General features: G+C 39.2%; 1 protein-coding gene across 2 annotated transcripts; it reads right to left on the reverse strand.

Moving 5' to 3' along the window:
• Positions 1–192: 192 nt before the first annotated feature.
• On the reverse strand, positions 193–26,609 carry LOC105686409 (baculoviral IAP repeat-containing protein 6). Of its 2 annotated transcripts, none has more exons than XM_012401208.3 (51): positions 26,294–26,609; positions 24,478–24,797; positions 24,131–24,375; positions 23,594–23,933; positions 21,930–23,463; positions 21,600–21,780; positions 21,227–21,445; positions 20,646–21,069; positions 20,314–20,461; positions 20,054–20,204; positions 19,688–19,912; positions 19,312–19,566; positions 18,963–19,233; positions 18,555–18,734; positions 17,631–17,936; positions 16,361–16,657; positions 16,053–16,267; positions 15,762–15,918; positions 15,494–15,685; positions 15,145–15,359; positions 14,562–14,815; positions 14,224–14,411; positions 13,911–14,110; positions 13,611–13,752; positions 13,346–13,505; positions 12,855–13,233; positions 12,561–12,684; positions 12,318–12,479; positions 11,987–12,150; positions 11,607–11,850; positions 11,227–11,527; positions 10,899–11,074; positions 10,610–10,811; positions 10,233–10,454; positions 9,558–10,082; positions 9,089–9,359; positions 8,715–8,974; positions 8,270–8,558; positions 7,808–8,193; positions 7,598–7,726; positions 7,317–7,494; positions 7,050–7,195; positions 6,740–6,982; positions 6,387–6,608; positions 6,012–6,233; positions 4,469–5,794; positions 4,147–4,367; positions 3,784–4,023; positions 3,507–3,695; positions 3,270–3,404; positions 193–3,170 (listed from the first exon to the last, which is right to left on the reverse strand). In XM_012401208.3, exons 1-51 carry the CDS (start codon positions 26,478–26,480, stop codon positions 2,883–2,885), a joined length of 14,250 nt encoding a protein of 4,749 aa, XP_012256631.2. In that variant the 5' UTR covers positions 26,481–26,609; the 3' UTR covers positions 193–2,882. The 2 variants fall into 2 exon arrangements, with proteins under 2 accessions (XP_012256631.2, XP_012256630.2); XM_012401207.3 differs by having other exon boundaries at positions 12,561–12,687.
• Between the last annotated feature and the right edge of the window lie 251 nt (positions 26,610–26,860).

Genomic DNA, 26,860 nt, shown 5'->3' on the forward strand with positions numbered 1-26,860 from the left:
GTATTTCTACAGAGGTAGTTACATGTGCCAGTTGATTCGGGACAATTGTTATAAGATAATACGATTTTTTTCTAAACCGATATAATCCGTAACTTTTCAAACTCGTCTTCCTTTTCGTAGTTATGTTAATCATAAATAATTTTTATCTCGTTAAAATATTTCATTTTCAAATGATCACAAAACACAATTCACTACGTATAATTATCCTTTTTATTTTTTTTGAATTTAAGTTTATATTTGAAAACTTCATCTTCACATAATCGTATGTGTGGTACGTATGTTATTTTTTTTCTTTGTTTTCGTTTGCGTTCTTTTTTACATGAAATTGATCAAAAAATGATATAACATATGATACAAAACTTACAAAATCAAAGAATAATCTTAGAATTCATAATAATATTCTCCTTAATTATCGTTACACTATTTTCATCTACGTTACGTTATGTAGTTTTCCTCATCAGACCCCACCTCTCAAAAGTGAACGAAAAACGAGGTGCACAAAAAAAAACTACCAATATGACGTAATAATACTATCCTACAGGATGTTTCCAATAAGTACATCATCTTACCTATATTCATTTCACATTATTGTGACATCTGTTTTTGTTCATTATTTTTTTCCTTTTGCTTTTTATTTATTTATCATTGAATAATTGTTGAATTACGAGAATAATTAACTTGAAACACGTATAAATGTATGGCAATATAGAGTTTTGATTCGTGAAATCCATATATTACATGTCTTCAACTTTTTCACATATTATCAGTATTATAATTAATCATATTTATTAATTGGCAAAACTATAATTCAAATATCTGTTACTATGGTATGTTCAATTTTACACGCAGCTTCGTTATCCAAGTAATATAGTCACCGAAATGAAATTATCTTGGGTAAAAAAATAGAAGAATAAAAAATAATATGAAATCAAAATAAGTCAAAACCAAATGATTATATTAAAAAGAATACTTATATCAAAGTTGATGGTCACTCGAATGAACAGAAAAATATTACTTTGCATATCACTTTGTCAAGAGCTTTTGCAGGATAATTTATGAAAGTTATTGAAACTAATTTAATTTCATCTAGCTTTGCTCGTTAGTGCAGAATGCAGAAATGAAATTGAAGCTGAATTCTAAGACGACTATCACATCAATAATTCAAACTACAATTTATAGTCCTGCGTTTCATCATAATGAGATATAAAAATAATAGACACTAGCCTCAAATTTAAAAGAAAGAAGAATAACATCAAGTAAAGTGAAATGAAATAGGTGAAATACCGATATTATGAATTTCTCAAATTCTTTGATTCGTCTGAGGTGAGGTCAAATCATTTTTCCTTTCTTCTGTTTATCAGATTTTTTATCATTTTTTTCCCCCTCATTCCGTATGATCTCCTTTCTCAGGAAGGAAAAGTTTCTTTAGTCGTATCCTTTTAATTATTCTCTCTTCAATATCGTCGTGTCGATTCTATTTCCACACAGCGTCATTTACCTCGCTTTGGTGACAGTTAAAACAATAAATTCAATTGATCGATTCAATTTCTTTCACTAATTAGCTAAAAAATTTCATGTTAATGACCACCATTCGGTTAATGTGTTGGGTAGGTAGGTAGGTACTATAAAATATCGCTGCATAGTTACGGTTGATGTCTATAAATTTACACAAAATTATCATTTACCTAATATCCGTAAGGTCATATCAATCGATAGAATAGTTACAATAATTGTGTGCAGAATGTTATCGCCATTTTTCGCTCAACTATCTACTGTAGACAATATCGACGATGATTTTCAGATAAAAATGATGATATATCAATTTTCAGGAGTAAATGATAAACTTAAAATTCTTGGCTGACTAAATTCTCGCGGTAAATGTATTTTGAAGTTTGATGACTAAATACAATACAAGTATTATATACCTAAGTCATGAGTAGATATAACAAATATGTATATTTAAACCTACTATATATTTTGCTTGTTGTTGAATTTTTTTCTTTTTCTCATTCTTCGTTTTTTTTTTTGTTTTTTTCTAATCAATTTTATTTGAAATTTTTCCTTGTTTTTTCTATCGTCAACCTAAAACGGTTTTATATACAATGCAACCTAAAACTTATGGTTAAATATTTAAACCCACTTGGGGTGGGGCTAAATCTGAATTGAGAAAAGGCACATAAAAGCCATGTTTTCGGATAAATATTAAAAGCCAGTTGAAAACCAAATGACTTTATTAGTTTCGTTATAATCAATTCATATGAAAATTACTGTGTGCTGATTAGTTACATCACTACGTTTACTAATAACGGCTTGCGTGTACGATTTGTGTCCATTTGTTTTTCTTTATCTTTTCACATCTATTTTCTTTTCTCGTTTTCTCAGCAGATAATGTTCGCACTTAAAAGGAAACTAATACCTGATGCTACATAACAATGTACCCATTTTATTTATTAACATAATCTTAAGATTCAGTCGCATTGCATGTAGGGGTACCAGCTACATAAAACGAGGAACATGTATAATAAATATTGGAGTAACAGTTGGTACCTATAATATTAAAGTACAGGTTATTAGAACGTGGCACATGTATCATAGCTGTCATGAACAAGTACACCACACATCCTTCAAAATCTGGCGTACATTATTTATTATATGTATATTTATTTTAATTATTCATTTAAATATTATTATTGTTATTATTGTTATTATTATTATTTTATTTCTCTCCATCGTTACCTTTGCCCGTCCTGTTCCTTCCACATTGCTCGTGCGCCCCACCTTTTTAAACCAGTTATTTGTAAAAGCTGGTTCAAATCTATTATTGTTTTTAATCCTAACAATAGACTTTTCGAAATGTCCAACAATCTATACACACCCGTTAATTATTCACACACTTTTGAAACCATTTTTTCCATTTCTACATCCGTGTCGATATCATGATGTATCATGTTGCTGCTCGCCTCAATATTGCTCAGGTGTGTAATTGCATCATTTAATGTTGCCGTTGGAGTAACTGCGGATGTTGTCAAGGTCGGTGGTGTACTCGGACTATCAGGAGTTTCAACGAGTTCCAGAGGCGAACCTGGGGACGAAAGGGGCTCCACTAAATCCTCCAAGCCCTCCGGTGTTGGGAGTTTGTTCAATTCGTCTCTCAATAATCTATAATGTCTCTGTAAAATAAAGGAGCATTTTCGAGTGTGAATACGGGCCTATGGACGAAAAATAATGAGAATAGGTGACGATCCAACTTCAACTTTTCCTCGACTTACTTTAAGTGCTAGAGCATTGAGGGAAATGGTGCGCCCCGATCGACGATCTGCTCCATGTCGCTCCATGTCTCTGATCCAACCTTCGAGTTGCGTAACAATTTCATGTCGTTTTATCCAGAAATGAGTGTGAATGACCTGTTAGTAAAACATGGAAGAGAAATTTATCAATCTAGAGACGTTACCGTGCGCCACATTGGTAATAACGAGCAACGAAGCAGTGGAAAAAATAAAGCATACCTCCTTAAAACAGGGACAAGGATTCCGTATTTGGTCAAGCATCGCCCACCTAGCAGTAGCTTGGTAAATATTCGCATTATATTCTTGACTAGATTGAGCTCCACTGGACGTCCCCCGTGTTCGCTCGTAGCCTGGTTCGTTGAAATATGGCTCTGATACCAGGATTAACGACTGTATCGACACTAGGACCTGAGAATCGGAATGAAAGCATTCGAAATTCGATCGTAGAAGAGTCATTGGCTGCATATCACATAGAATCATCAAAGCATTTGCATACCTGAAGAAAACTACTGGTATGGGCGTTCCATTTTTCTTCCGGCCGACCGTGCCATGTATTCAAAACGCTGAGGCATACCTTTCCATCATTGTATAAATTAGGATTAAATCTAACCGTCCGTCGACCATTTGTCTGGAGGTTTATCAACATCGGACTATTAGGATAGTCCGGTGGAAAGTACACATCAAACTCAAAGCAGCCATTTGCATAGGGAGTTTCGGCTGGACCTGTTATTAGTACCTAAAATAAAGGAATGAATACATCGGTCGATTAAATTAATGATTAACTCAGAGATAAATTACACATCGATGAATAATTTTACATAAAATTATACGTCAGTGGTACTGATGATGACTGTCCTACCTTCATGACGTCGAGTCTATCGGCATCGTATCTGACAAACACACTGCTGCTATAGGAGAGAGGAAGAGCAGTGCACAGAGTGGTGGCCTCTTGTGCGAGCCTTTTCATTCTAGTTGGATGACTACGTTCGCCAGCTTCTCTCATGTTTGACTCAAAGTGATGGGATACAACAAATTTGTAACCACCACCTTCAGAGTTTTCTGTTATCATTTCATAAGTGTCTGAAAATATAAATGAAATTTATTAGGCACCTCAGTAGTTAACGGCATCAAGATATGGTACGGGGAGAAGACTAGTGTATTCAAATTATAAATATACATACCGAACTGAAGATTCTTCATAACTTCTAGATATCTCTGTTCGACGGATCGCAATGGAAGTTCCGAAGCTGTAGGACTTGGGCCTGCAAGTTCTTCAGCAGCGCTAGCCAACCTGGAGGTAGCGTTTTGGACAATATTTGCACTTTCTTGAATATCTGGGATCAGCGTAGCCAACCCTTCGTCTTGTTCCGTATCCTCGGGGTACTTGGAAGCAGATTTTGATTTGCTGCTCCTTGTTCTATTTATTTTATGCATGTACGTGTCTACGCAGACTCTCATGCTGGATAAAAGTGACACGATAGAAAGCTCGGCGTTCCTTCCTCCTCGAGGAAGCAGAAGCGGAGCTAGTTGGCTCGAGAGAGCCATTGCTCTAAGAAGTTGCAGGACTGCTCTGTACAAAGGGATATGCCTCGCCATGTCCAAGACGGAGTCATTTCGTAAGTATGAGGAGAGAGCTGGGAGTAAACAGGAACGTGCGAGGAGATCGCCGAATGGAGTTGGTAATTCTCTCTGCGGTGGCCCACCAGGTCCCACATAGCTAGCTATCACTTGTAACAGGACTGTAACGTGCTCTTCCTCGGAACGCTGTCTCAAAAGCGCTTGCTCCACATTCCACGATTGCTGTGTTGACCCTGTTCCAAACCCGGTGCCCTTTGCCCAATACAAATGTGACTTGTCATCGCTGCGTCCTCCGCTCTGCCCCAATTTTTGTTCGTTGCTTTCGTTGTAGCCGGTTTGATGTGTAAAGATAGCCAAACAATTTAGCAGCAGATGTACCGCGCCTATATCGATTGCCGTTCGCCTCAACAACAAACCATCATCCGTAGTTGGCGGTGTTGCTTCTAGCAATTGCCTAAGAACTTGGAAAGGGAGCGTTGGCAGGGAAGCAGCGAATGGAGAAGCTAAAACGTCACCTCCATCTCCGTCATCTAATACACCCAGAGAGAGCCTGAGCAAGCACTGAGCGTGTTTGCGATCTCTGAGCAGGACTTCTGCGTAGCCAGGAAGTCTGAGGAAGAGTCCAAACGCGGCGAGAGAATGAGGAGGAATATGAGGTGTCGGAGGTGGTGCCCTCGGTGAGCCAACATTAACACCTTCTAAATCTTCATAAATTTCATCGCTGGCTTCAACTTTTACCCAATCGGCATCTGGCTGTTCCGGCGACGGCGATTTCTCGGTATACGAGGCAGATCTTCCGGAATCTGGATAGATGAGAGGTAAATGTGTTGCTAGAATAGCTAATCCACCTGTAGCGCTAAACACTCCGAGCGAACTCTCCGCACTGCGATAATTGAGCAATTCGTTGTCGCTCTGTTTCGGTATCTCCTCTGTAATCCAATAAAACATCGAATCATTGATCACAGGTCGCAAAGTACTTTGCAGAAATCTTCACTCTTATCTTAATTCGAATGATCAGGACATTTCTGTGTATAAAACCTTCATTTTTTAAAGATAGTTACCAAGAATCCTGTTAAAATACGTGGAAAGACGGAAGGATTTAACTGTAACTGACCCTCAAATCCCTTACTTGGCAAACATACATACCTTTGGAATCTTTGTTACGTTGACGCAACGATAAATAGAGACAAGGTTCAGACAGAGATGTTCCACTGTCTTCTGCTATGGCAAGCAATTGAGAAATGGTGAGTTGAGGAGGAAGTGGAATGCCTGGATGTGATGCATGGGTCAGATAGTGTTGATTTCCCGTACTTGACGAGCCCCCCTGGAGAATATTGGAAGAGCTTTTCCCAGCTGTCGATGTTCCATCTATGGATGAGAGTCCGTTAAAAAATTACAGTTTCAAACATTTTTCAATACATGTTATAATTCCATTGAGATCTAGTCGAAAAAAGACTGCTTGCTTTACGATTATAGCAGACGATAGAATTTCGGTGATGCAAAGCGTGATTGAAACCTTACCAGCATTTGTTCGAGCCCTCCTCAACAATGAGCCACGGGTTTGAGATCTGAGCGATGCTTCTTTGGCTCGTTTGTCTTTTGCTGTGTTACCAGCAGCTACGCTAAGGGTATCTGCCACCAGAGCCATACCAGATTCCCAAAGTTCTCTGGTGCGGTTCAAATCTGTAGCTTGATTCTCAGTTCCTTTGTAATTTGATGGAAGTAGTAACGGAAGCCAAGTACCTAAATTAGTTCAAGATCTCCGATTAAACAGTAATTCAAAATGATATTGTTGCGGAGACTGACCTCATTAAGAGAAAATCATGTACTTTGGGGTACAGGCAAAGAGGCATAGATTTTGAATACGAACGTACCGGACACTTGCTGCAAAATATCTGCTACCGTTGCTTGGGTAGGAAGGTAGAGAAGTTGATGGTAATGGCCAAGGGGGTGTGCCGGATGTGGAGGCATAGACGGCATGTTGTGCTTAGCTTCGGTAGTCACAACTTTCATTGGCGCTTCGGATCCAATTGCGATTAATACTTTCTCGCCCTCCAGCAGAAGTTGTAGAATTAAGCGACGAGTGAATCCAGAAATGCCATGTAGGTATCGGACACCTGAAAGTTTCATCATGTCACACGATTTACATTGAATTCTAGGAAATATAGAAGCATATGGACTCACTTAGCGGTGTTCTCTGTTGCGAAATGACATCCGTCAGCAGCTCAGCAAGTAATTTCTGATTCACCGGATGACACCAACAACATCGAGACAGGAATTTTATCATGGCACTCTCCAAGCTGGAATAGGAGACGCTTGTTTTTGAGCACCTGTAGAAAAAATATAAAAAATAAAATTTCTCTCGATCCATTCGATATTCTCACGTGATAATTGTGAACAAACAGCAAAGTACAATGATATATGGAATCAAATTACTCCGTTGATGCGTACCGAGAAGAACAGACAGAAGGATTTTCAATGGGGCGATTGCTTAGCAGCGACAAAAGCGGTAGCCAGAAGCTGCGACCCTCTTTTCCCAACCAATCCCGCATTCTACCTTCCGAACATATCAGTGACAGAAACTCCAATACCATTGATATACTTTCAGGTTCTGTCATGCACAAACCATCTGAAAATTTTGCGGGCAATAATTGTAATTAAATATCTTAGGTCAATAACTAAATATGTTTTGCTTTTTTATGAAAATCGCGCACTTATTTTAATGCTATTACCTAAGTTATTATTGGTTTGGTGTGAAGATTCGCCGGCTTTATCGCTGTCCGTTAGACTTCTGCTGGTGTGATTTGTACATCTTTCATCTTTAGGCGAACGTTGCTTTATTTGTTCGATGTTACAAAATTCTGGAATAAAATTTCAGTAAATCAAGCATGATGCATCTATCGAGTATCAGAATGATATGACATGACAGGCCCAATACTAACCTGTAATTGAGGCAGTAAGCAGAGCAGGAAGACCGGAATCTATGAGTTGCTGTGTAACGGGTGGCGATCTAGCAGCAGCAGCTACGGTAAGCAACTGTCCTTCGCTAAGATGGAGCCGTTTGCATTCGGGCAGTACCAACCTACAGTACCATTCTTCGGCGTCGTTTTCACTCTTCCTGTCATCGGTCTGTCCCTCACTTTCTTTTCGATCGTCGGATATAGAGGCAGAATGATCAGTGGCTAAATTGGGAACCAGAATTCTAACTTTTTGTAGTAGAAGTGGGAAGAGCGATGGTCTCACGTAGCAGAGAGAGCATATCGTAGAATCGATCGACTGTTTCAATGCTGTGTAAGTTCCTAGAGTTAAGCTCCATTCGTATAGGGCACTAAAAAGTATCAAGTATAACAGGAATTAGGTTTGGCGGTTAAAAGAAAAATTGAAATATCGTCATTGGTTCTTACTTGAAGAGTTCATTGGTGAGTAGAGATTGTAAGTCGTAGTTAAGATCGGTTTGCTGATGGGCTTTCCATATGATGGCGGAAATGCAATGAACATATATCGCCGACGGTGAAATTAGAGCAGCGTTAGAATTGAATCGAGCGACTGCATTGACAGCTGAATTATACAGCCACGATAGGACAGCTAACATTCTTGCTTCTGTGGTATCATCTTGTGCGGAGCACAGCTGCTGCAGCAGCTCGACCACCAACTGCACCGTCGATGTTTCTTGGCTTCCAGATGTTAGAGCACCTGGAAACAGTTTATATGGCATTAAGATCGAGCATGCCCAATTTATTATAAACCTTAATATTAGTGATAAATAACCAATAAATTTGCCTTAAAAACTGAAATTAGTTACTAAAATGAGTCGCGACTGATTGTTATTAAAAATCGAATAAGTCCCACCTTGCAGAAGCGGAGTAGATCTGTTGTTCAGTAGAAGATTAATCAAGCGTAGACCAAGATCTCGTGAATGTAGACCCAGTTGTAGAAGAACTCTTTCTAAATTGGGAGTAAAAAGCGATGGGGCTGGAAGTAGCAACAAATTACAGCATGCTTCCATAAGTCCTTCCACGGATGCCGCAGAGTTTAAAACCGCATCTGAGAGGCTGCTGTTCAGCATGCTCACCGATAAGCACTGATGCACTAACCGAAGCCAACCTAAGCTGTAGGACAGATCAAATGTTTTTTCGGTAAGAGGGGTAAAAATTTATCGATGAGTTATTAAAAATCAGATGATTTTTCAAGAGAAAAGAAAAAGCTAAATGCAATAAACTTACCTCGTCTTTGTGAGCTGTTCTTCGTCTATCGCTTCGGTAGTTGTTCTTATTTCACCAAAGGCAGTCATACCTAATAGCCTTATCTGACTCAACCCCAGATTTGTTGAGTCTCTAGGTTTGTAAAGTCTAACCAAAACTGCGGTGACCACTTCTGGTTGAGACAAAGTCAATCTTATGAATGTTAATCCAGCTGTAGGCATAGGCGGGCATATGGGTGTCAAAGTTGTGTTGCCTTCTCTTGCTATTTCCAGAGCAACTGCGGATGGACAGGCTGTAAAAAAATACGTATTGCACTCATTGAAAAATTACACGAATAAAAAGTAAAGAATATGTATCTGTGGTACACTGACGGATTAACAAATCCTAAAATAGAGGTAATGAGGGAATTGTGAAACGAAAAAATGCCCGTAACAATGAAGAAAAGTCAAATATTCTATTGAAAAATAAATAAATGTTTTGTCAAACTCACTGGCAAGCGCGGTAAGATGTGGTTGGAGTTCTACTTCCCTAAGTAAAATTGCGCAAGGTAAAGTAATTGTAAGATCCACCCAAGATTCGTCGGGGTAGAAGTGGTAAGACCACGCAGCGGTTCTAGCTCGTCTATGAGGAGCAGCGCTCTGAATAAGAACATCCGCAGCTTGCGCCGTAGGATTCGACCACGATATTGTTCCGAGTGGTGCGAAATTGAGTAATCCATCTTCGTAATACTCGGCGGAGTTTGCACATTTTTTACTGTTCGCAGCAACGTGGGCAAGATTTGGCGAGTTTGAAAGATGTTGCATAACCAAAGCTATTACACCTGGAGACGCCGAGTTACTACCGCTACTGCTACTACTAGCCTTAACCAGATTTTCACACAGCACTTTTACACCGCCCATACTTGTAAACACTGACAGCGATGCTTCGTTGTCGAGGACTCTTAATATATACCAGAGTAAAGGTTCTGATAATTGCATCACTCCCAATTGTCGCTCTCCTCCAGTTTGCCCACACGCTGAAAAGGGAACAAAAAAAAAAAAAATCAGACAAGCGCGTCAATGACAATATTTCGACACGAAACGGCACGAACTAATTTTAATTTGAATCGATTCAACGTTTGCTCCGGAATCGTGGACTTGTTTTTAAGTTATTTCTTCGCACTCACATGACGCAAGATACTGATAGAGCGGGTTGAGAACCAGAGTGGGACTGCTGGCTTTTCTGGTAAGAGTGGACAGTAATTGAAAAGTGGCATCGGGAATTGACGAGGGATCTCCTAGCTCTGTAGCTGCTCCTGCGCCTTCTCCCAACAACATGGCTAACGACGACCCTGTACTGTGTCCGAGGGCACCTAACAGCCTCATCATGGTTGGTTCATGTTGCAAGACTAGAAAAAATCGATAGGATTAGTAAAAAGATTCCTCGCTCTGCAGGTGGATACAATAATTCGAACGATCAAATTGGCCACCGAGAGTGGAGAAATGACATTACACGTAATTGATTGTCTACGTCTTTAGTTGAAAAAGTGGTAAGAAAACGTACCTGTATCAGCAACGCATGGAACGCGTGCTTTTGTAGTACCATGCTGATGATTTCGAGATGAAGTTCGTTGCTCGGCTACCTTACTTTCGTCTGTTTGAGAGGTATTAAGTTTCTCTTGTTCAACGCTGCTGCTTGAACTAGACCTTTGCGATGTTTCACCGATTTCCATTTCCGTTGTACTATCTTGCCTGGTGGATCGTGCCTGAGAAAAATTTCATAAGTGAGTGACTCACAAGATCCACTGTTAAAATACGATATCAAACACATCGATTTGACGTTCAATACTCACGTTGGGTAGAGGCGTCTGAATGAGCTTGCAGACTAGTTTGATAAGCGCAACGACTAACGTATCCCATGTTGCAGGACGTCCTTGCCTTGCATCTCCACCGAGAACGCAAGCGAACAGTCCTCCGAATCCTCCGGATTGGTTACCATTATCAACCGCACCTCCACATTGTGCACCGACTGTTGGAAGGTGAAAGATTTAAACATTAATTAAGAATTTACAAATCAAATGTTGATCGTTTTTTTAAGCCAAATTCAATGCCTCGATCACTGTGAGAAACAGAGAAATTCTAAATATACATTGAAAATAATCAGGGATGAATTATACTGACCACCAGATCCTCTGACGTACGTAGACACCAAGACACCCACGCATTCGGATATGCTCATTGCAGTGCCCAAGTCTGTGTTGGCAAAATTGAGATTGATGAGAGATGTTATGAGTTTACATTGGGCATCGAGTGGACCTCGTCGGGCAACTAAAGCTCCTCCGGGCTGCACGAGTTGGTAAACTACCCAGAGTAGCAATTCCTTCAAAGAATTGCCTAAAGAACTGTTTGGCGTTATGACGTCGCATCGCATTTCTAATCGCACCAAAAAATCTTGTAACGCTTGACACACGGTTGGTCCAGCCTGATAAAATAGTAACGATATGAGAATGAGATATGAGAACAATCCACGTCACGAAATCAAAAATTCTGAAAACATTTACCATGACATATTGCTTGTCTGTGGTATCAACGTTTAGTCCGTTACCCGAGAAAAGGCGTAATAACATCGGGCCGATGTTTGGTTCTTTAATAATGCAGCTCGCCATACCGCCAAGTAGGCCGTCTAGAGGTTGACAACTGCTGGCAACCTCAACATTTTCTACAGTTGTCTTCAGCGGTTGATTACTGGCTAAAGTCAAGCATTGCAGCGCAAGACACCAAGCTCGTAAAGAAACTCCCGGATGCCTAGATAAAAAAATTAGATCCATCAAAAGCTGAAGCATGAGGGGATAGTTCAGTAATGTGCGGTCATTTTATCCCAAACAGCATGAAAATTTTAATACACAACAGGAACACTAATGAACAGGATTTCAATAGTTACCAGGACAGTGCAGAAATAAGGCCAGAAATTGCTGCAGAACTGAGTGGTATCGCTGGGAGCAACGACGGGTCGAATGAGCTTGAGCTGTTTGGTGGGTCAGTTGCGCCATCCAAGTTTAGCGTCAGCCATAATTGCAATACGAGCTGTAAACTGGTACCTGCATTCTATCGGAAAAAAAAGTTCATCATATTGTATTAATCGTCATCATTTAGTGGAAAGCTTGAAAAATCCTTTTAAACTTCCAGATAGCTTTGATCTAAAGTGTACACAATCACAGGATAATTTAGTTATGTTATCGATACACAAAGTGGATTGTTTTGGTATATAGTACCTGCAAGTACAAGTCTGTGAAGATTTTCTCAAAGCAACGAGTAAGCATAAGTAGACTAGACAGAGCTGCATCGCTAGAGTTCCAATTATCCTGATTTCTATCGCTCCAACCAGAGTTTCTGGAAGTCGCTGAGTGCGTGTAACGGTTCGATTCCACGGGAACCTGTTGTAAATATTCATCAAAGTATTGGGTCTGTTCGTTTGCGACTAAAATTTTTTTGAAGTCTTCCAAATTAAAGCATACCTGAATAGTTGCGCTTACGCTTAGTGGTAGGTTATATGCTCCGAGAGTAGATAATCTCCGCAAGGCAATTTCTACGCCGGTCTCTACTCCATATTCTAGTCTGGCATCAACTGCCAGAGAAATGCTGCTGGAATGATAATATGAAATGAAGAATGACTCAAAAACACATAAGCATTGTTAAAAAATAAAAACAAGTCAGTCGTTCGTTCAACTCTATGTGATTTGGAATGCTATCCCTACTTCCTTTGTCGTTCAAGTTACATAGCTCTACTCGAGCTGAAAAAATTGAATTACCCCAAGCCTGCTGGAGCAGGAAACTTGGACACTGTAGTTCCTTTTTTGAGGAGGTTTCTACCACGCTCCAATATGTCATCAAGGAAGTCTTCGAGCTCGCTATCATCAGATTCAAGTAGGGATGGGAGCGTGAATCCATTGGATTTTGACGTAGAGGCAGTTGCAGGAGTTACGACCACACTGTCTTGCGTATCCTCATCTCCATCGCCATCCGCGTCACCAACTTCGTTACCAAATGTTGCAGCAGAATTGCTTGGTCCTGCAACGGCTGTTGCTTCTTCGTCAGCGGTGCTACTCTCCTCAGCTGCCAATGAATCGAAACTTTCTTCGGATGGGCTTCCTTCGCGAGCTGTTGATGTTTTTGGGAACAGTCTACCACCTGGTCAACAAGTCATTTCATGTAGGTTGACAAAGATGCACGCAGATGATCAGTGTAAAACTTGAAATGTTCTTTCTATCGCAATTACGTATTCACATGTTGAAAACTTCACCTTCTAATAGATCTTGTAGAAGACACGAAACTGCATGTGATGCCCAAGCGGCGTCTGAGGCGCCCGTAGCCAACCTGACTAATCTGAACAACTGTTCTTCCGTCATAAGTTCACCCAAACTGATCGCAGGACGAGTCGATACAACTAACCGTGCTACAACCTGAAGCCAAGAAATTATTGAATTTAGTGTACGCGATGACTAGAGTTTGACTGAATTTCATGAAACTCATCCTACATGGATCCTTTGTAATAAAGTTAAACTCACCTTGCAGGCCAGGAGGAACATATCGACATTAGCAGCATTATTTAAAATAAGAGCCACGAGACCACGTGCAACCGGGAGGCAATGTGTATGTGATAAGTGTCCTGTAGTTTCATTATCCGCGTCCAAGCTTGCCTCCGTTCGACTGTTGTTGCAAAAAATGTAAACATTATTCTCTACACTACTAGAATGTTCACGGATCATTTTCAGTTGAATTAAATAACGCAGATTATCGTTCTCGTCATCCCTTCGGTTCTTAGGGAAGTAAATAATTTTGGTTGAAGTAACAAGCGGATTACTTACCTCGAGCTAGGTTGCGGTGGTAGTGGTCGCGGACTTCGAGCTAAATTTTGAGACTCGGTTCGTCTGATACTAAGTATATCTTTAAAATGTTTTGCTGAGTGTTGTTTTAACGTTTTTTTGAAAAAGTGTTCCTGCTGTTTCAAGGCTGCTTCAAGTTTACTAGTTAAAGTAGCAGCTTGGGATGACAGGGCAGACAAAGCCTGAAAATAAGTATTCTAAGTTAGAGTCTTCATTCAATGTCGAAGACCAGTTTGAAAAAAACATGGCGATATCTCCGTTACTGGAATAACTTTGTTATCGTAATATAACTAACTTGTACTTGGTTAGAGGCATGAAAGGCTTTTTTGGCCTGCTCAAGATCCTGCAGTTGTTGTTTGTGATGCATCAGTCGCTTTTGGAGTTTCTTACGATAATTACGAGATGCGGACGAACGACTGGCACTAACGAATTTTCGTTGCATCGCAGATTCTCCCTGAATGAATTCCCATCTCGTAGACAAGACTGAAACAAATGTGGAATTTCATAGTATCAATTTCGATTTTCTAAAGTCTTCATTCGAGTACGCCAACGTTGCGCTACGTCGTGAACTAAACTCTCTAAAATATCGATTTTAAATTCCATCGGATAAATAAACGGATGTTTGAGCGATACCTTGATCTTTGTATTTGTCATTGTTTTCCTCATGCGAAACGGGTTGGGCATTTGTCGTATCCAAGCAAACGGAAAGGAAGAGAAGAACCCAGCCAATAAGGGTGGTATCCAATCGATTTGTGTTTGATGCTTGACCGTTAGACAAAGGAGCTAATAGCCTGCCCAATGTACGAACCATGGAATCTACCACCGATGATTTATTAGCTCCTGCTATTAGTGACTTTCGTCCGAGGAATGTTAGCAGTATGAACACCCTAGAAATTAGACATACGATATGAGATAACGTGTTTTACTCGTACTATGTTTCCGCAACATATGATCAGAGCTAATGCTGTCCAACCTTTACTTTTAAAACCTGTTTCTACATTTGAACATGCTATAAGTAGCTGATGTTAGAAAAGATACCAAAATCAAATATAAAAAAAAAAATATATATATATATATCAGGCATAATTCCGAATTCGAATTTCAATTTGCATGCAACAGGTATGATGTTGCCCGCAAAAGCAAATTTTATATTCCAAGTAATACGTCTCTTTCCTAATGTAGATGACCTACGGAAAATCTATTGAATAATTCTCACCTGTCTTGAGGAAAGATGTGTGTACAAGAAGCTGAATATAAATTGATCAATGTATTGGCCAAAAAATCTCCCCACCAAGGTTGATGGCCCACCATACGTGCCAAAAGTGCAGCTGCATGGAGTTGCAGCCTCGGCGCAGCAGTTACAACGCAAATGGAATGGAAAAACTTATCACAAATCATTGGCGTAAATACATCGCAGAGTGAAATGGGAATCTGCAATAATCAATAATAGAATATGGAATTACTTTATTCAGTCAGTTGTAGGAGCAATGCTTCGCCCTTGCTTCGAAGTCCATAATTAAAACTTCTTTTTTTTTAAGTATAGTCACTTAAGAACTTATACTTACCCTAGGCACGGGTCCAATTTCATATACTGTGTAGAGAAGAATGTCGAGTAAAGTTTCTCCAAGAGCTCTAAGCTTGTCGGTAGGTGCACTAGCCAAAGATGGTACTGGTACGTGTTGAGAACCTCTCCAAGATTCTAGTCGTCGCCATACGCTGCGCACTACGTTCAGTTGTTGTTGGAACACCATACACTCCTAAAATTATACGCGCCTTTGTAGATTCGAATTGCGTTTGTTAAGCCATTGCTGATCGGATCTGTTTCATGTTTACCTGATATGTGGACAAGATTTTAGCAGACGACTGTTCAACATTCTCATTCGAAGATTTACTTTGATGTAAATAATGCTGCATGTGAATGACATTTGGTGTTTCTGTACACAACAGCGGGTCTAAAAGCCCCTTCAGCCGCTCCGTTGCCAAGCTAAACCTAAAAATGATACCATTACGACCGTTATGAATAATCTATCTTTTGGTGAGATACGCAAAGTTTCAATACGCGTGAAGAAAAATTGATAATTTATCATAGATATCTGCATCTAAAATCATACAAGAACAATATACCTGCACTGGACGTCTTCGGCAAGTGCGGAGAGAATACTACATTGAGATTCTATCGATGGATGTACAGCTGTGTCCATGGTGTTGTCTTGCCTGTCATAGGAAGTGTTTAATTCGAAGTAATCTTCACCTGGAAGTACTACCATATGTCCGTAAAACATTCCCAGAGGAATCTTACACCTTGTGGTGGACATGCCGTAACGTCCAATCGTCGTGATCTGATGAAGAAAAATAAGAGTGGTTTGGAATCATCTGAGAAATTCGATGAGGAAAGTTCTTTTCATTCCGATATCTTTGAAGAGTTCTAATACCTTAAGATATCTACAGACTGGGGGTGGCTGTAGATCGCTGACAACTAGAGGCTTGGAGCCAATATCTCCTGCGACAAAGAGACGAGTCCCGTCACTTTCTTCGCTTTTTGTCCAGATATCTATAGACAATGATACCAGATCGCTGCACGAGGGTATCATCAGATCGGTCAATAATATAGGGGAGCCGAAGTCCAATACAACAAATCGTCGAGCTCCAGAATGCATTCTTTCGACTACCAAGGCCTGCTGCGGAGGCCAGCTCAGCAGCCTGCCCCACGGAAATGTGATGTCTTCGCGCTAAAATCGTATTTTAACATCAAAACAGTTCGCACCCTTACATGTCTGACTACAATATCTCTACTATCAAGAAATAATAAGCCCAACTTTTTCATACAAAATTCTATGTACCTGAAAATTAGCCAAACGTAAAATAAAAATACTATTATACTGAGTAATAGACGAAATGAATTCAATGTATCACGCAAAGTTTGATTAGGATAATTCTGAACTAATTCCGCACAATTATCACGTGTATATTAATGGCAAACAAATTTCAAAGATGTTAATATCCTGCAACAATAGGTCGCTAAATAAATGCATAGCGAGATGAATAAGAAGAAACATACACATAAGGCCATGATGGTTTCAGTAGAACAATAAAGTTCGAGTTGCATGCGACATGTACTTCCGCAGGTCATATGTGATAGAAACTTCATTGTTTCTCTGTACGCGAAAATGTAACGCATGGCCTTTAGTGTAGCGTAAATAGGTAAACTTTTTATTTTTTTTTTAATGGAATGTTTAGAGTTAATTAAAAATACGAAAGGACGTCACTAATAAAATCAACATCAAATAGTTACGGCAGGACGAATTTTTTTACGTTTTTTTGATCGAAGTAAATCGATACGATTTGTTGTTTTAAAAAAGAAATTGTCCACCGTATTATGCATTGTACTGTAAATACGGTAAGTAGTTAACAGGAGGGTAGAATTTTCCAAAAAAAATAAATGGCTTCCACTTGTTTCAGATAATGAAACTGCGTATTTTGGTTCAGTCTCGCGAATATGGCTGAGCTCAGATGATTCCTTATCGCAAATCTCTTAATGAAATTAGTGCATTTTCAAGTATTATAAACGCTCTTCTTAGACCAGAGAAAATATTGTTAATAATGTGATGTGTAAGTAGTTAAACCGTTGTCAGTGAAATTTGAAAATAATAACATACATCTAATAAAGATATATAAAATGAAATCCTCGTCTACAAAAACTACCTTCTTGTTATGGTTGTCCTCAATTTTGTTTGTAGCTGTACTAGCGTTTGGTACTGATGATTTTTCTTTCGATATGGAAGAAGTTATCGTATGAGGGTTAGGAGCATCATTTTGAGCGTTGTGCCAGATTTTAAATTCACCAGGAATATTATTAGCTTCCTCACTGTCTGATTGATCGTCAGGTGTAAGTGACAATAGTGCTGCTGGCTTTTTTGAGTTTTCTGCGTTACACTGACTAAGTAGATTACTTATTTTTGTTGCCAACTTATCCTGAAGATCTGGTTCTAGCGATACCGCATCCAAATTCTACAATGTACAAATAGTACCATAATTTCTAAGTGTATTATTGTTTTTCAACCTTAAAGTCAAATTATCATCGAGGGCTCCTTGACAATTATCCCAAAGACTTTTGAGTTTATCCATAATAATTCTGCCTAGCATTGGAACGTACTTTCTGACGGCTATGTATCTTTCGCATACGGATAATAAAATAACAACACATTATTTCAGCGTTCCTAAGTAAGATCAAGGTCCGTTAAAATAGGGGATTTGCACTTTTCGAAATTCTATACACATTGAACATAGGAATAAAGAGATTTGTGCCACTGTCATTCAAAGACAAAAGTTTTTTTGCGCGATAATCGGTTTTACGTTAAATTTATTTCACATGATATCTCATGTGAATTTTCCATGGGTGATATAATTATATTCCGCCGAAGGTTACATAATTGTGTAAAAACTATGGTGTGAATATGTATTTATGTTAAGATATCTTTCCTCACAATTTAAAATCGACATGCTAATGCATACTTTGTTATTGAATTCAGCAAATGCAAAGTTGTGTCAATATAGTACGGGATACTCAAGGTCTAGTACGAAATAAATAAAAGTTATTACAGGAATTAATAAATAAATGTGACTTACATATGACTGATGAATAATTTTTATGTCTGGTACAGGGTTGTTGTTGTTGTTGTTGTTGTTGTTTGTCGATGGATTATCATAAAGCGTTGTACCAATATTAACTGTGTTTACGCCGGGATCGATTTTCTCCATTTTAGTTCCATCCGATGCTGAGTGGCAAGTAAAGTGAAGAGGTTCTACCTGTATGAAAGATTTTTAAATAATTGAGTGAACAAGTAGCCAAGGAGAACATGTCCAATCAATTAGTTATGACAGAAATTAACCAGATAATTTAAAGGTCGCCAGCAAATAGGGCGGAATAGCGCCTTTCAGTGATTCCAAAATCATGGGTATCACACACGTATGATTACTTTTGTTGTCGAGCAATGAAAATTTATTCATAACCGAAAATGAATTTGAAAATAGTACCTCCAGAAGACCCTTCATGTTATGGTTTGCACAAAGCGCTCTAAGCTTGCTAGGCACTTTAAGCTCGCTAGTAGGATGCGCCGATAATGTGAGAAGATCCCTCAAGTCAATGGTTTCTTGAGAGTGTGCGGGGTTGCTAGCAGTAACGGAGGCTGTCTGCTCTCCGGTGACTACTGTAGCGTAAGTTACAGGGATAGAACTAAATTGCGCTGGCATGGGTGGCTCCATGTCAAACAATTCCATTTCAAAGGGTGTGTTATACAATCCAAACCTATATGTGATTATATTGGTATTAAACTTTTGGTCGCAAACATAGTTAACGAATAAAAATGAAAGTAGATCAGCACACCTTGTTGCCAATAGCAAATGATGGGGGTTTACTCTGTTTGACATCTCAACTGCTATCTGTTGCACAAGAGTTATGCATTGCTGAGCAACACTGTGATTCCTATCAAGGGGTAATAATCGAGTTATAAGTACTGCAAGCCATCGCAATGAACCAGCCCATTGTACTCCCACTACCGATGGAAGTAAAGTCACTAAGACTGATAATACTGCCTCGTCAAAAGAATAAGGCAAAGGTTCGTCCAAGTTATGAAGACCCCTACAAATAAATAAATTGTTATTGAAATTCCTATTATTGTTCAAATGTTTCAATACGCAGTGTTACCCTCTTGTTACATGGATTTTTAAATTTAGTCATTGAGAATTCATGAGATACTTACTCGCTGCATAAAACAATCAATTTCACACATTTGTGAGCAATACTTCTACCAGCGTGTAGAAGACAAGTACGTAACAAGTCCAATAAACGTTTTTGTACAGATCGTATAGTTTCTAGCTGGATACTTTTCATTTCCGGATTAGTGTATCCTGTTCGTAATCGTACTGTTCTTATGGCAACAGCCCAATTCAGTATATCTAATGAGAGAGACTGTACTACTGGTGATCTAAAGAAGAAGATTCAACTAGTTTAGAGTCCCGTTAGGGTGAAATTTTTTGGGTATTCCGAAAATGCTACTTTGTAAAGTTTTCTATAAAATAATTTTGTACAAAAGACTTCACAATTAGCTATTTACGAGACGACATACTTATCAGACCCATCCAGGCAGGCGACGTTCAAAATGTTATCGATGAACGATTTAGATTCAAGCATTGCACATCGCTGAATTCTTTTGATTGGTATGTTAGTTGAATGGACCGTCCTTATGGTAATTGATATTTCATGAATCCAGTCACAGCCTACGAAATGTTATTTACAGTAATTATTTTACACGATAACTAAGGATGATGTTGAACGATCGCTAATAAAGAAATACTTAGTATTCTATTAAAAGTTTGAGTCACTCACCGATATAGTATTCCAATTTTTTGTTGGCACTAGCAGCAATCCTTTCAACCGTAGCCCCTGGTAGGAGTGGGCCGGCTTCGCCTATTTTCAATTTTTTGGTAGTCGGAGGTTTGGTTTCCATTATGTTTATTCGAGATTTTGTAGAAGCCTGTACGAAATAAGGGGTATACTGTAATGCACATCACTCATCGTTTTTTTACACTGTCAAATAAACTAGAAATTATCTTTGCTTTTATATTTCAACTACAACTTATGGGAATCTATTAATAATTTTGCGAACAAGACAAAAAAGAAAGAATCGACACAGGTACATGAACAAGCATTATACATACCCCATCTTTTACTGGGTCGACTAGCGCTTTTATATGAACAAGGATCGTTCTGGCTTTCGATCGGAAGAGTCTGGGGCTCGTGAGAGTGACGCATCCAGAATAATCAGAGAGATCTGTGCACCGTTGTAAGTTTATGGGGCCGCATAAAATTTCAGTATTATGTCGCCGTAGATATTCGCTGGTAGTGACAGGATTTTCACCCTTTTGTTCACTACCAATGGTGAAGTCTATCCTCTCATCGACAGGTGTTAACGGAGACTTGTGATGACCGATGCCAGTTATATTTTGTTTAAGCAAAGTGACTTGAATTGTAGGAAGTTCTGGACAGGGAGAGTGTAGGCTGAATCTCACATCAACATGGCCTACACTACCTGCCGCACTGCGGGGTAGTGTCAACTCGAACACATGTTCATCCCAGGTTGTTCTAAAAAAGTTTTTCAAATTTCACATTTTCTTATATATAAAAAAAAAAAAAAAAAACAAAAAGGAAACTAGAATCGTCGATATTGTGAGATTCAAAACGTAACTCATAGATGACTGAACAGTAACGGAAAAAGAATTTAAGACAAAATACTACTAACGAGTCATTTTGGAGGCGCCAGGTGCGTGTATGATGCTGATCTTCTGATTGATGAAGGTGTTGCGGATGACGGCGTTGTCTTTGCGCTTGCATCATTTCACTCCAACAAGGTGGGACGGTAGCTCCATATGCTGGAGAATGGCGGTCAAATCTTGTGAGTTCATACAATGTTCTTAGATCCGAATATGTCAAATTGCTTCTATGCGCTAATATGGGATCTCTGTAATGCATAATTCGTAACATATTATTATTTTTCACCAATAGTCTAGTTTGACGATAGTAGGTGCCAACAAATTGTGAAGTCAATGTGAAGCTACATCGCAATGGGACGTTTGTCTTAATGTTAAAAAACTGAAGCCAATAAAGATACGTACTGATAGGAAACTGAACTGGTAGAAGTACTCGGAGCAATCTCATCATTATTAGTGGTTCCGGTGTCTGGAGCCATATTTACATCATTGATGTCCTCCTTTTCTTCGGTCGAATCCTCTTCTTCCATTGTTGAAAAGAAATGAAGCGCACCGTCATTTGTACATACGCACAATCTTTCCCGACCTGAATACCAATGTTGTTTTATTTATACCCATTGACTAACTTGGAATATAAACGCAATGGAAAGAGTATAATTATTGAACGTTAACATAAATGGCGTCAAGCTATCGCAGAAAAGTGCTCGATTGACCAAAGTGATTGGATTGACTTACTGTTACAGTATGTGGCTGAGACGAACTTGCGCCCTTCCAGTTTTGCTTCCGAAATAGTTTTCAAAGTTGCAAGATCTAGTAGTCTGACAACGCCATCTTTGCATACTAATGCTATCTGACCTCTTGGTTTTTTGGATGAAGGTGGAGCGTTGATAGAAGTCGAACCGGAGGAACATGACTGGCTACGGTTTTTGTCTCGAAGTGGCAGCAAGACATGTTCAATTGGAACGTGACTGATGGGTAGTTCACGCCTAGCTACTGGCTCTGGTAGAAGCTTAACGACTTTGCCGGTAAGATCGAATGCGTAGACGAGTAAAAGTGCGCCACCCTTGCATGGATTATTGTGATCTTCCCCATTGATTAGCTTGGTCGTCTCGACCTCGTTTTGGTCCCAGTACATGTAACTCTTTGATGGTAGGAATTCACTCTCTTCATCTATATCCATTCGATTGGCATTTGTAGTGGGCGGTAGATCTGAGAGCGCGATATCTGATGCAGGGCATAGTGCAACGTAAAGGTGTCTTCCGTCTTTTGACGGAACAGCATAGGTTATGCGCTGGACATCTGGAGCATCTATGCAGATCGTCTGTATGACTACAGGCTCCGTTTTTAGGGTTTTCATCAAGTCCAGTGTCTTTTTATTTAACCCAGTAATATCAGAGGTTGATGCGAATTGCTCCCACCCGTTGATGGGATTGAAATTAGCGTCGAACGGGAGGGTGGAAGTTGGAGGAACAGCCATATTGAATGGTGTAGAACACTGAATTCCATTAGATGAGGATGCTGTTAGGGCATCGAAATGCGCACCAATTACCATTTCATCGACATCTTCGATTACAACATCTTCAATGACATCTTCGATAACGGGCACCTCGTACAACAATTTACTCAAAAATAATTCCTGATATAAACTTTCCTGCCGACCACCGTTAGAGCTTGCACTAGTTCCCGTCCCAGACAAGACCTTCTTTGTTTTGGAATCCTTCGTTTTATCTGCCTTAGCAGGTTGGGTTATATCGATTTTGTGGTAAAAATCGTATAAGATTAAATATTGTGATCTCGATGGCGTGCCTCTATCGGCTACTTTCATAATATCTAAACTGTCGCTAGCGGCACTATTTACGCTGTTCATGGCTCGTACCAAAGATGAAGCTGGTGCCAGATCGGTAGAAGCAGCCCAAACATTCTCTAAAGTTCTTATTTGCGAAGAATTATTTGATGTAACAGATACACCACACACCAGACATGGCCTAATTCCTGTACTTGTGGCCTCGGCAAGAGTAGTAGAAACTGTTGTATTCAGGTTACTGGGTTCCACTTCTACTTCTGGTTTAGGACCTCCCGCAATCGATAGAGCAGTCAACTGTAGCTTGTGAGATTGTGATCCCAACGGTTTGTAATCAGATAGAGGATCCGTGTTTGAGCCAAGGTTCGGCAGATAGGGTGTGGCCAAATTTCTTGCTGCGTGAAATTGTATTGATTCCTTGTTGGTTACATCCTGGTCGGAAGTAACAACAAAAAACGAAATTTCTTTCTGCGCAAAAACAGAGAATGCAATCATTAAGAAGTAAAACTTTTACAGTCAAACAAAATCTGTCGATACAACTTTAAGTCGGTTAAACAAACTGTGGAAAGTTTTGAATTAAAATCAATAAATGACTTACTTTCAATTGGTTACTGACGTTCCAAACGTTAACAAGGCCGTTATATGAAGCAGTGGCAACAAGACCAGCAACGTTCGTTGTGCTTATTATTTCAACATTGTCACCAGATTCTCGTGCAGGAGCCGTAGCTAAAGCAACTGTCAGAGGGACATTTTGTGTGTACTCTCCTTTGACAAATGGACAGTTAGGTGTGTGACGATCGTGTTCAGACCATGGTTCATCGGTTGGTTCCCAACATACTAAACACACGTTGCAAGTGAAGCACATTGCTCTGTCATCCCCCGTTGAATTTGGCTGATGGTAAAACCCAGCCTGCGCCATTTTGTCAGGCAGTGCCCATCTGGAAGTCATTTCTCTTCATGGTATCGTCATTTATCAAATAAAATCAAATACTTTACTCTCTTACTACATTTTTTTGTTATTCAACAAACAGTAGTTGATGCATAAAACGATGTAACGTTTTTGCGCTGAATAGATGATAAAAATGTGAAAGAACTGGACCACAGTGGTTTTCAATTGAAACCAAATAAAACTTACTTGTAATTCATATGAGGCCATTTAGAAAATGTGTCACGCCGAGCTGCTTCACTAAACATAAGTGTTCTATCTGCCGGACCACCTTCTAATACCAAGCCTGGTAATAGGCCATTTAGTTGTTCGTTGATTGCCGACGCAATTGGCAGTGCAGGGATGTGTCTGTTCTGTAGTTTTAATTCTGTAACCAATCCTGAACATACCAATTTCAATGCGCCATGTGGCAGTTCTAGGCATATGGTATTCCACTGGAAATGAAAGATATATGTGTTAAGAAAAAGTTAAGTTTCCATTCCACCATGTTACTGGCGATGGATCAACTACTTGCATGGTGTCCAAAAGTAACTCACTTTTTGTGCCTTAATGCCCTTTTTCTGGATTGCTTGGGCCGCAAGAATTTTTGCTGACAATTCTTGCAGCACTTCTTGAACGTGATCGCCTACAGTCAACTCTACGCATCGTAGGCACGAGTGTAATAAGATGGCTTCGCTAAGTAACAGCTCTAGCTTTATTATATCTTCGCTGCATGATACGGGGGTCTGCAATATTGTGTCCAGTAGAAGAACCCCGTTGTGATCGCTGCGTACACCGATACCTCTTCCATCTGTGTACAATACTTTGTCTACGCCTTCCGCTAAATATACTCCCTGTATTTTTCCACCTGATTTACCTGCATATAGTGAGTGAGAAAGATGTCATTTCCAAATACAAAAACAAAAAAAAATGGTAATAAAATTTGAGTTCTTGGCAGATAGCAAAGGAGATGAGCAAGTGGATGGTGGTATCTCTTCCTTAGATCAAGTTACTATTGGTCAAGAAGTAACTCATAAATATAAGGCTTAAAAAATTAACAAAGTCATTTTTACGAATTCGAATAAATTACAGGGTTCTTGAAGATCAGGTTTCCAAAAACAGACAAGCAAAACTGTACTTTGAAACGGTATGCATGTCCTCAGTAATCAAGATAAGGCCTTCAAGCAGTAGAAAGTAAAAAAATCAAATTCAGTCAACTGCTTCATTCTTTTCAATTGTACAATGAAGTCATATGTTTACAAAATAAGTATCAAATTCGGAGCAGGGGACTTGTTTAGCACAATTATTGTACGGATGAAACTCAGCAAGGTAAAGCTGAGCATGAGTGAGACAGTAAAATTTAGTTTCAAAAAAGGTCATCGAAAATTGTGCCCGGAAATGCGATGTGGCATAGTGATGGACACATTATTCTGCTATTTTTTCACACAATATTACATTTTGTCAAATAATTTATCACGCTAATACACATCTTGTATATTATGCAACAGTAACGATTCTAGAAATACTAATGATCATGCTAGATGGAAATATGCTCCTTATAGTTGAACATGAATAATGTACTGGAATTCGAATAAATCGGTAAATAACACTTACGAGATCTTACAATCATTCACCATACCATGGATAAATATTGATTTCCTTTAAAACCATAACGATATCGCAGCTGTACAATAGTTTGTCATAGCCGTTGACACAAAGCGGTATCACTTAAATTTTATAGAAATATTGAATGCAACGTTTACATTGATAATCAGCAGCATATGTTACAAAGTATCCAGTACCATTGACCATGCTGCATCATCCTAGTCAGCATAATCAAATCAGTTCCAGGTAGATTGTTTACCACGGGGTAGAATTCATCTGATAGCCCATCATCCCAACCAAGTAGTTTCTTGTATGCTAATGACTCAAAATTGTCGCAGCAAACTCAAAGAGTATAAAGAAGGGTATGTCAAAAAAAGAAGCTTATCGTGCAATATCTGCAATAGTGTAAATTGCTCGTATTGATGAAGAAGAGAACAATACATAAAACGAAATTGTCACGAACATCCTTACAAGGAAGTCAACAATGATGCCGATAAAATAAATTGAAGACAGAGCTAATAATAGCAAGGAATGTTTACATTAAGGTTTTACTACATGAGTATTGTCGGGTGATGGTATTTGGGCAAGGTGCATTAAAAAAAAGAAACAGGAATCATGAATCGTACCTCTGACATGTCGCTGAGGAAACGACCTTGACCATGGCGAACGTCTGAATGACGTTTTGGTTTTCGAAGGTAAGAAATGTATATAACATCATCGATAGACTCGGTGATGATTTATAACAGAAATTAATAACGAGGGGCTTACCGGACAAGGAACTTTTCTGCAGGATCACTCCAGAGTTGACATCAAACACGTATACCTGTGCACTCCCAGTTGTTATTAAAATCACATTTAAATTTGGATGATATATTATACTCTTGCACTCTGTATCTACATTCAAATTGCAGTCTTCTTTTAATAACCACGGATCATCATCAGCCATTTTGCTCATACGAATTACGATTCTCAAAAAAATTTTCTAATGCGCGAACATCACAAAAAACATGGCGTACTCATCACGGCCATCTTTGAGTCGAACGTCAGCAAAGCGGTCTGAACTTAGACGATAATCCACAGCACTCGAAGGACGATAGATCGGTTCAACATATGTGGTAAACTTCGATTTACCCACAACTCGCGAAAATGGAAAAACGATGGGAATTTAAACCCAAGCATCACAATGTCGTAAAACGTAAAAATGAAGCAACATGCGATACAAAGCAAGGTTACAAAGAGTGATCTGCTGGTCAATGCATGATCTCACAGATACTTTTTTTCTTCTTTTTATCTTGATTCGTCTGATCTATAGGTTGATCCCCTAATATCGTTGCG

This window comes from Athalia rosae, chromosome 3 (assembly GCF_917208135.1).
Source record: "Athalia rosae chromosome 3, iyAthRosa1.1, whole genome shotgun sequence".
NCBI lineage: Eukaryota > Metazoa > Arthropoda > Insecta > Hymenoptera > Athaliidae > Athalia > Athalia rosae.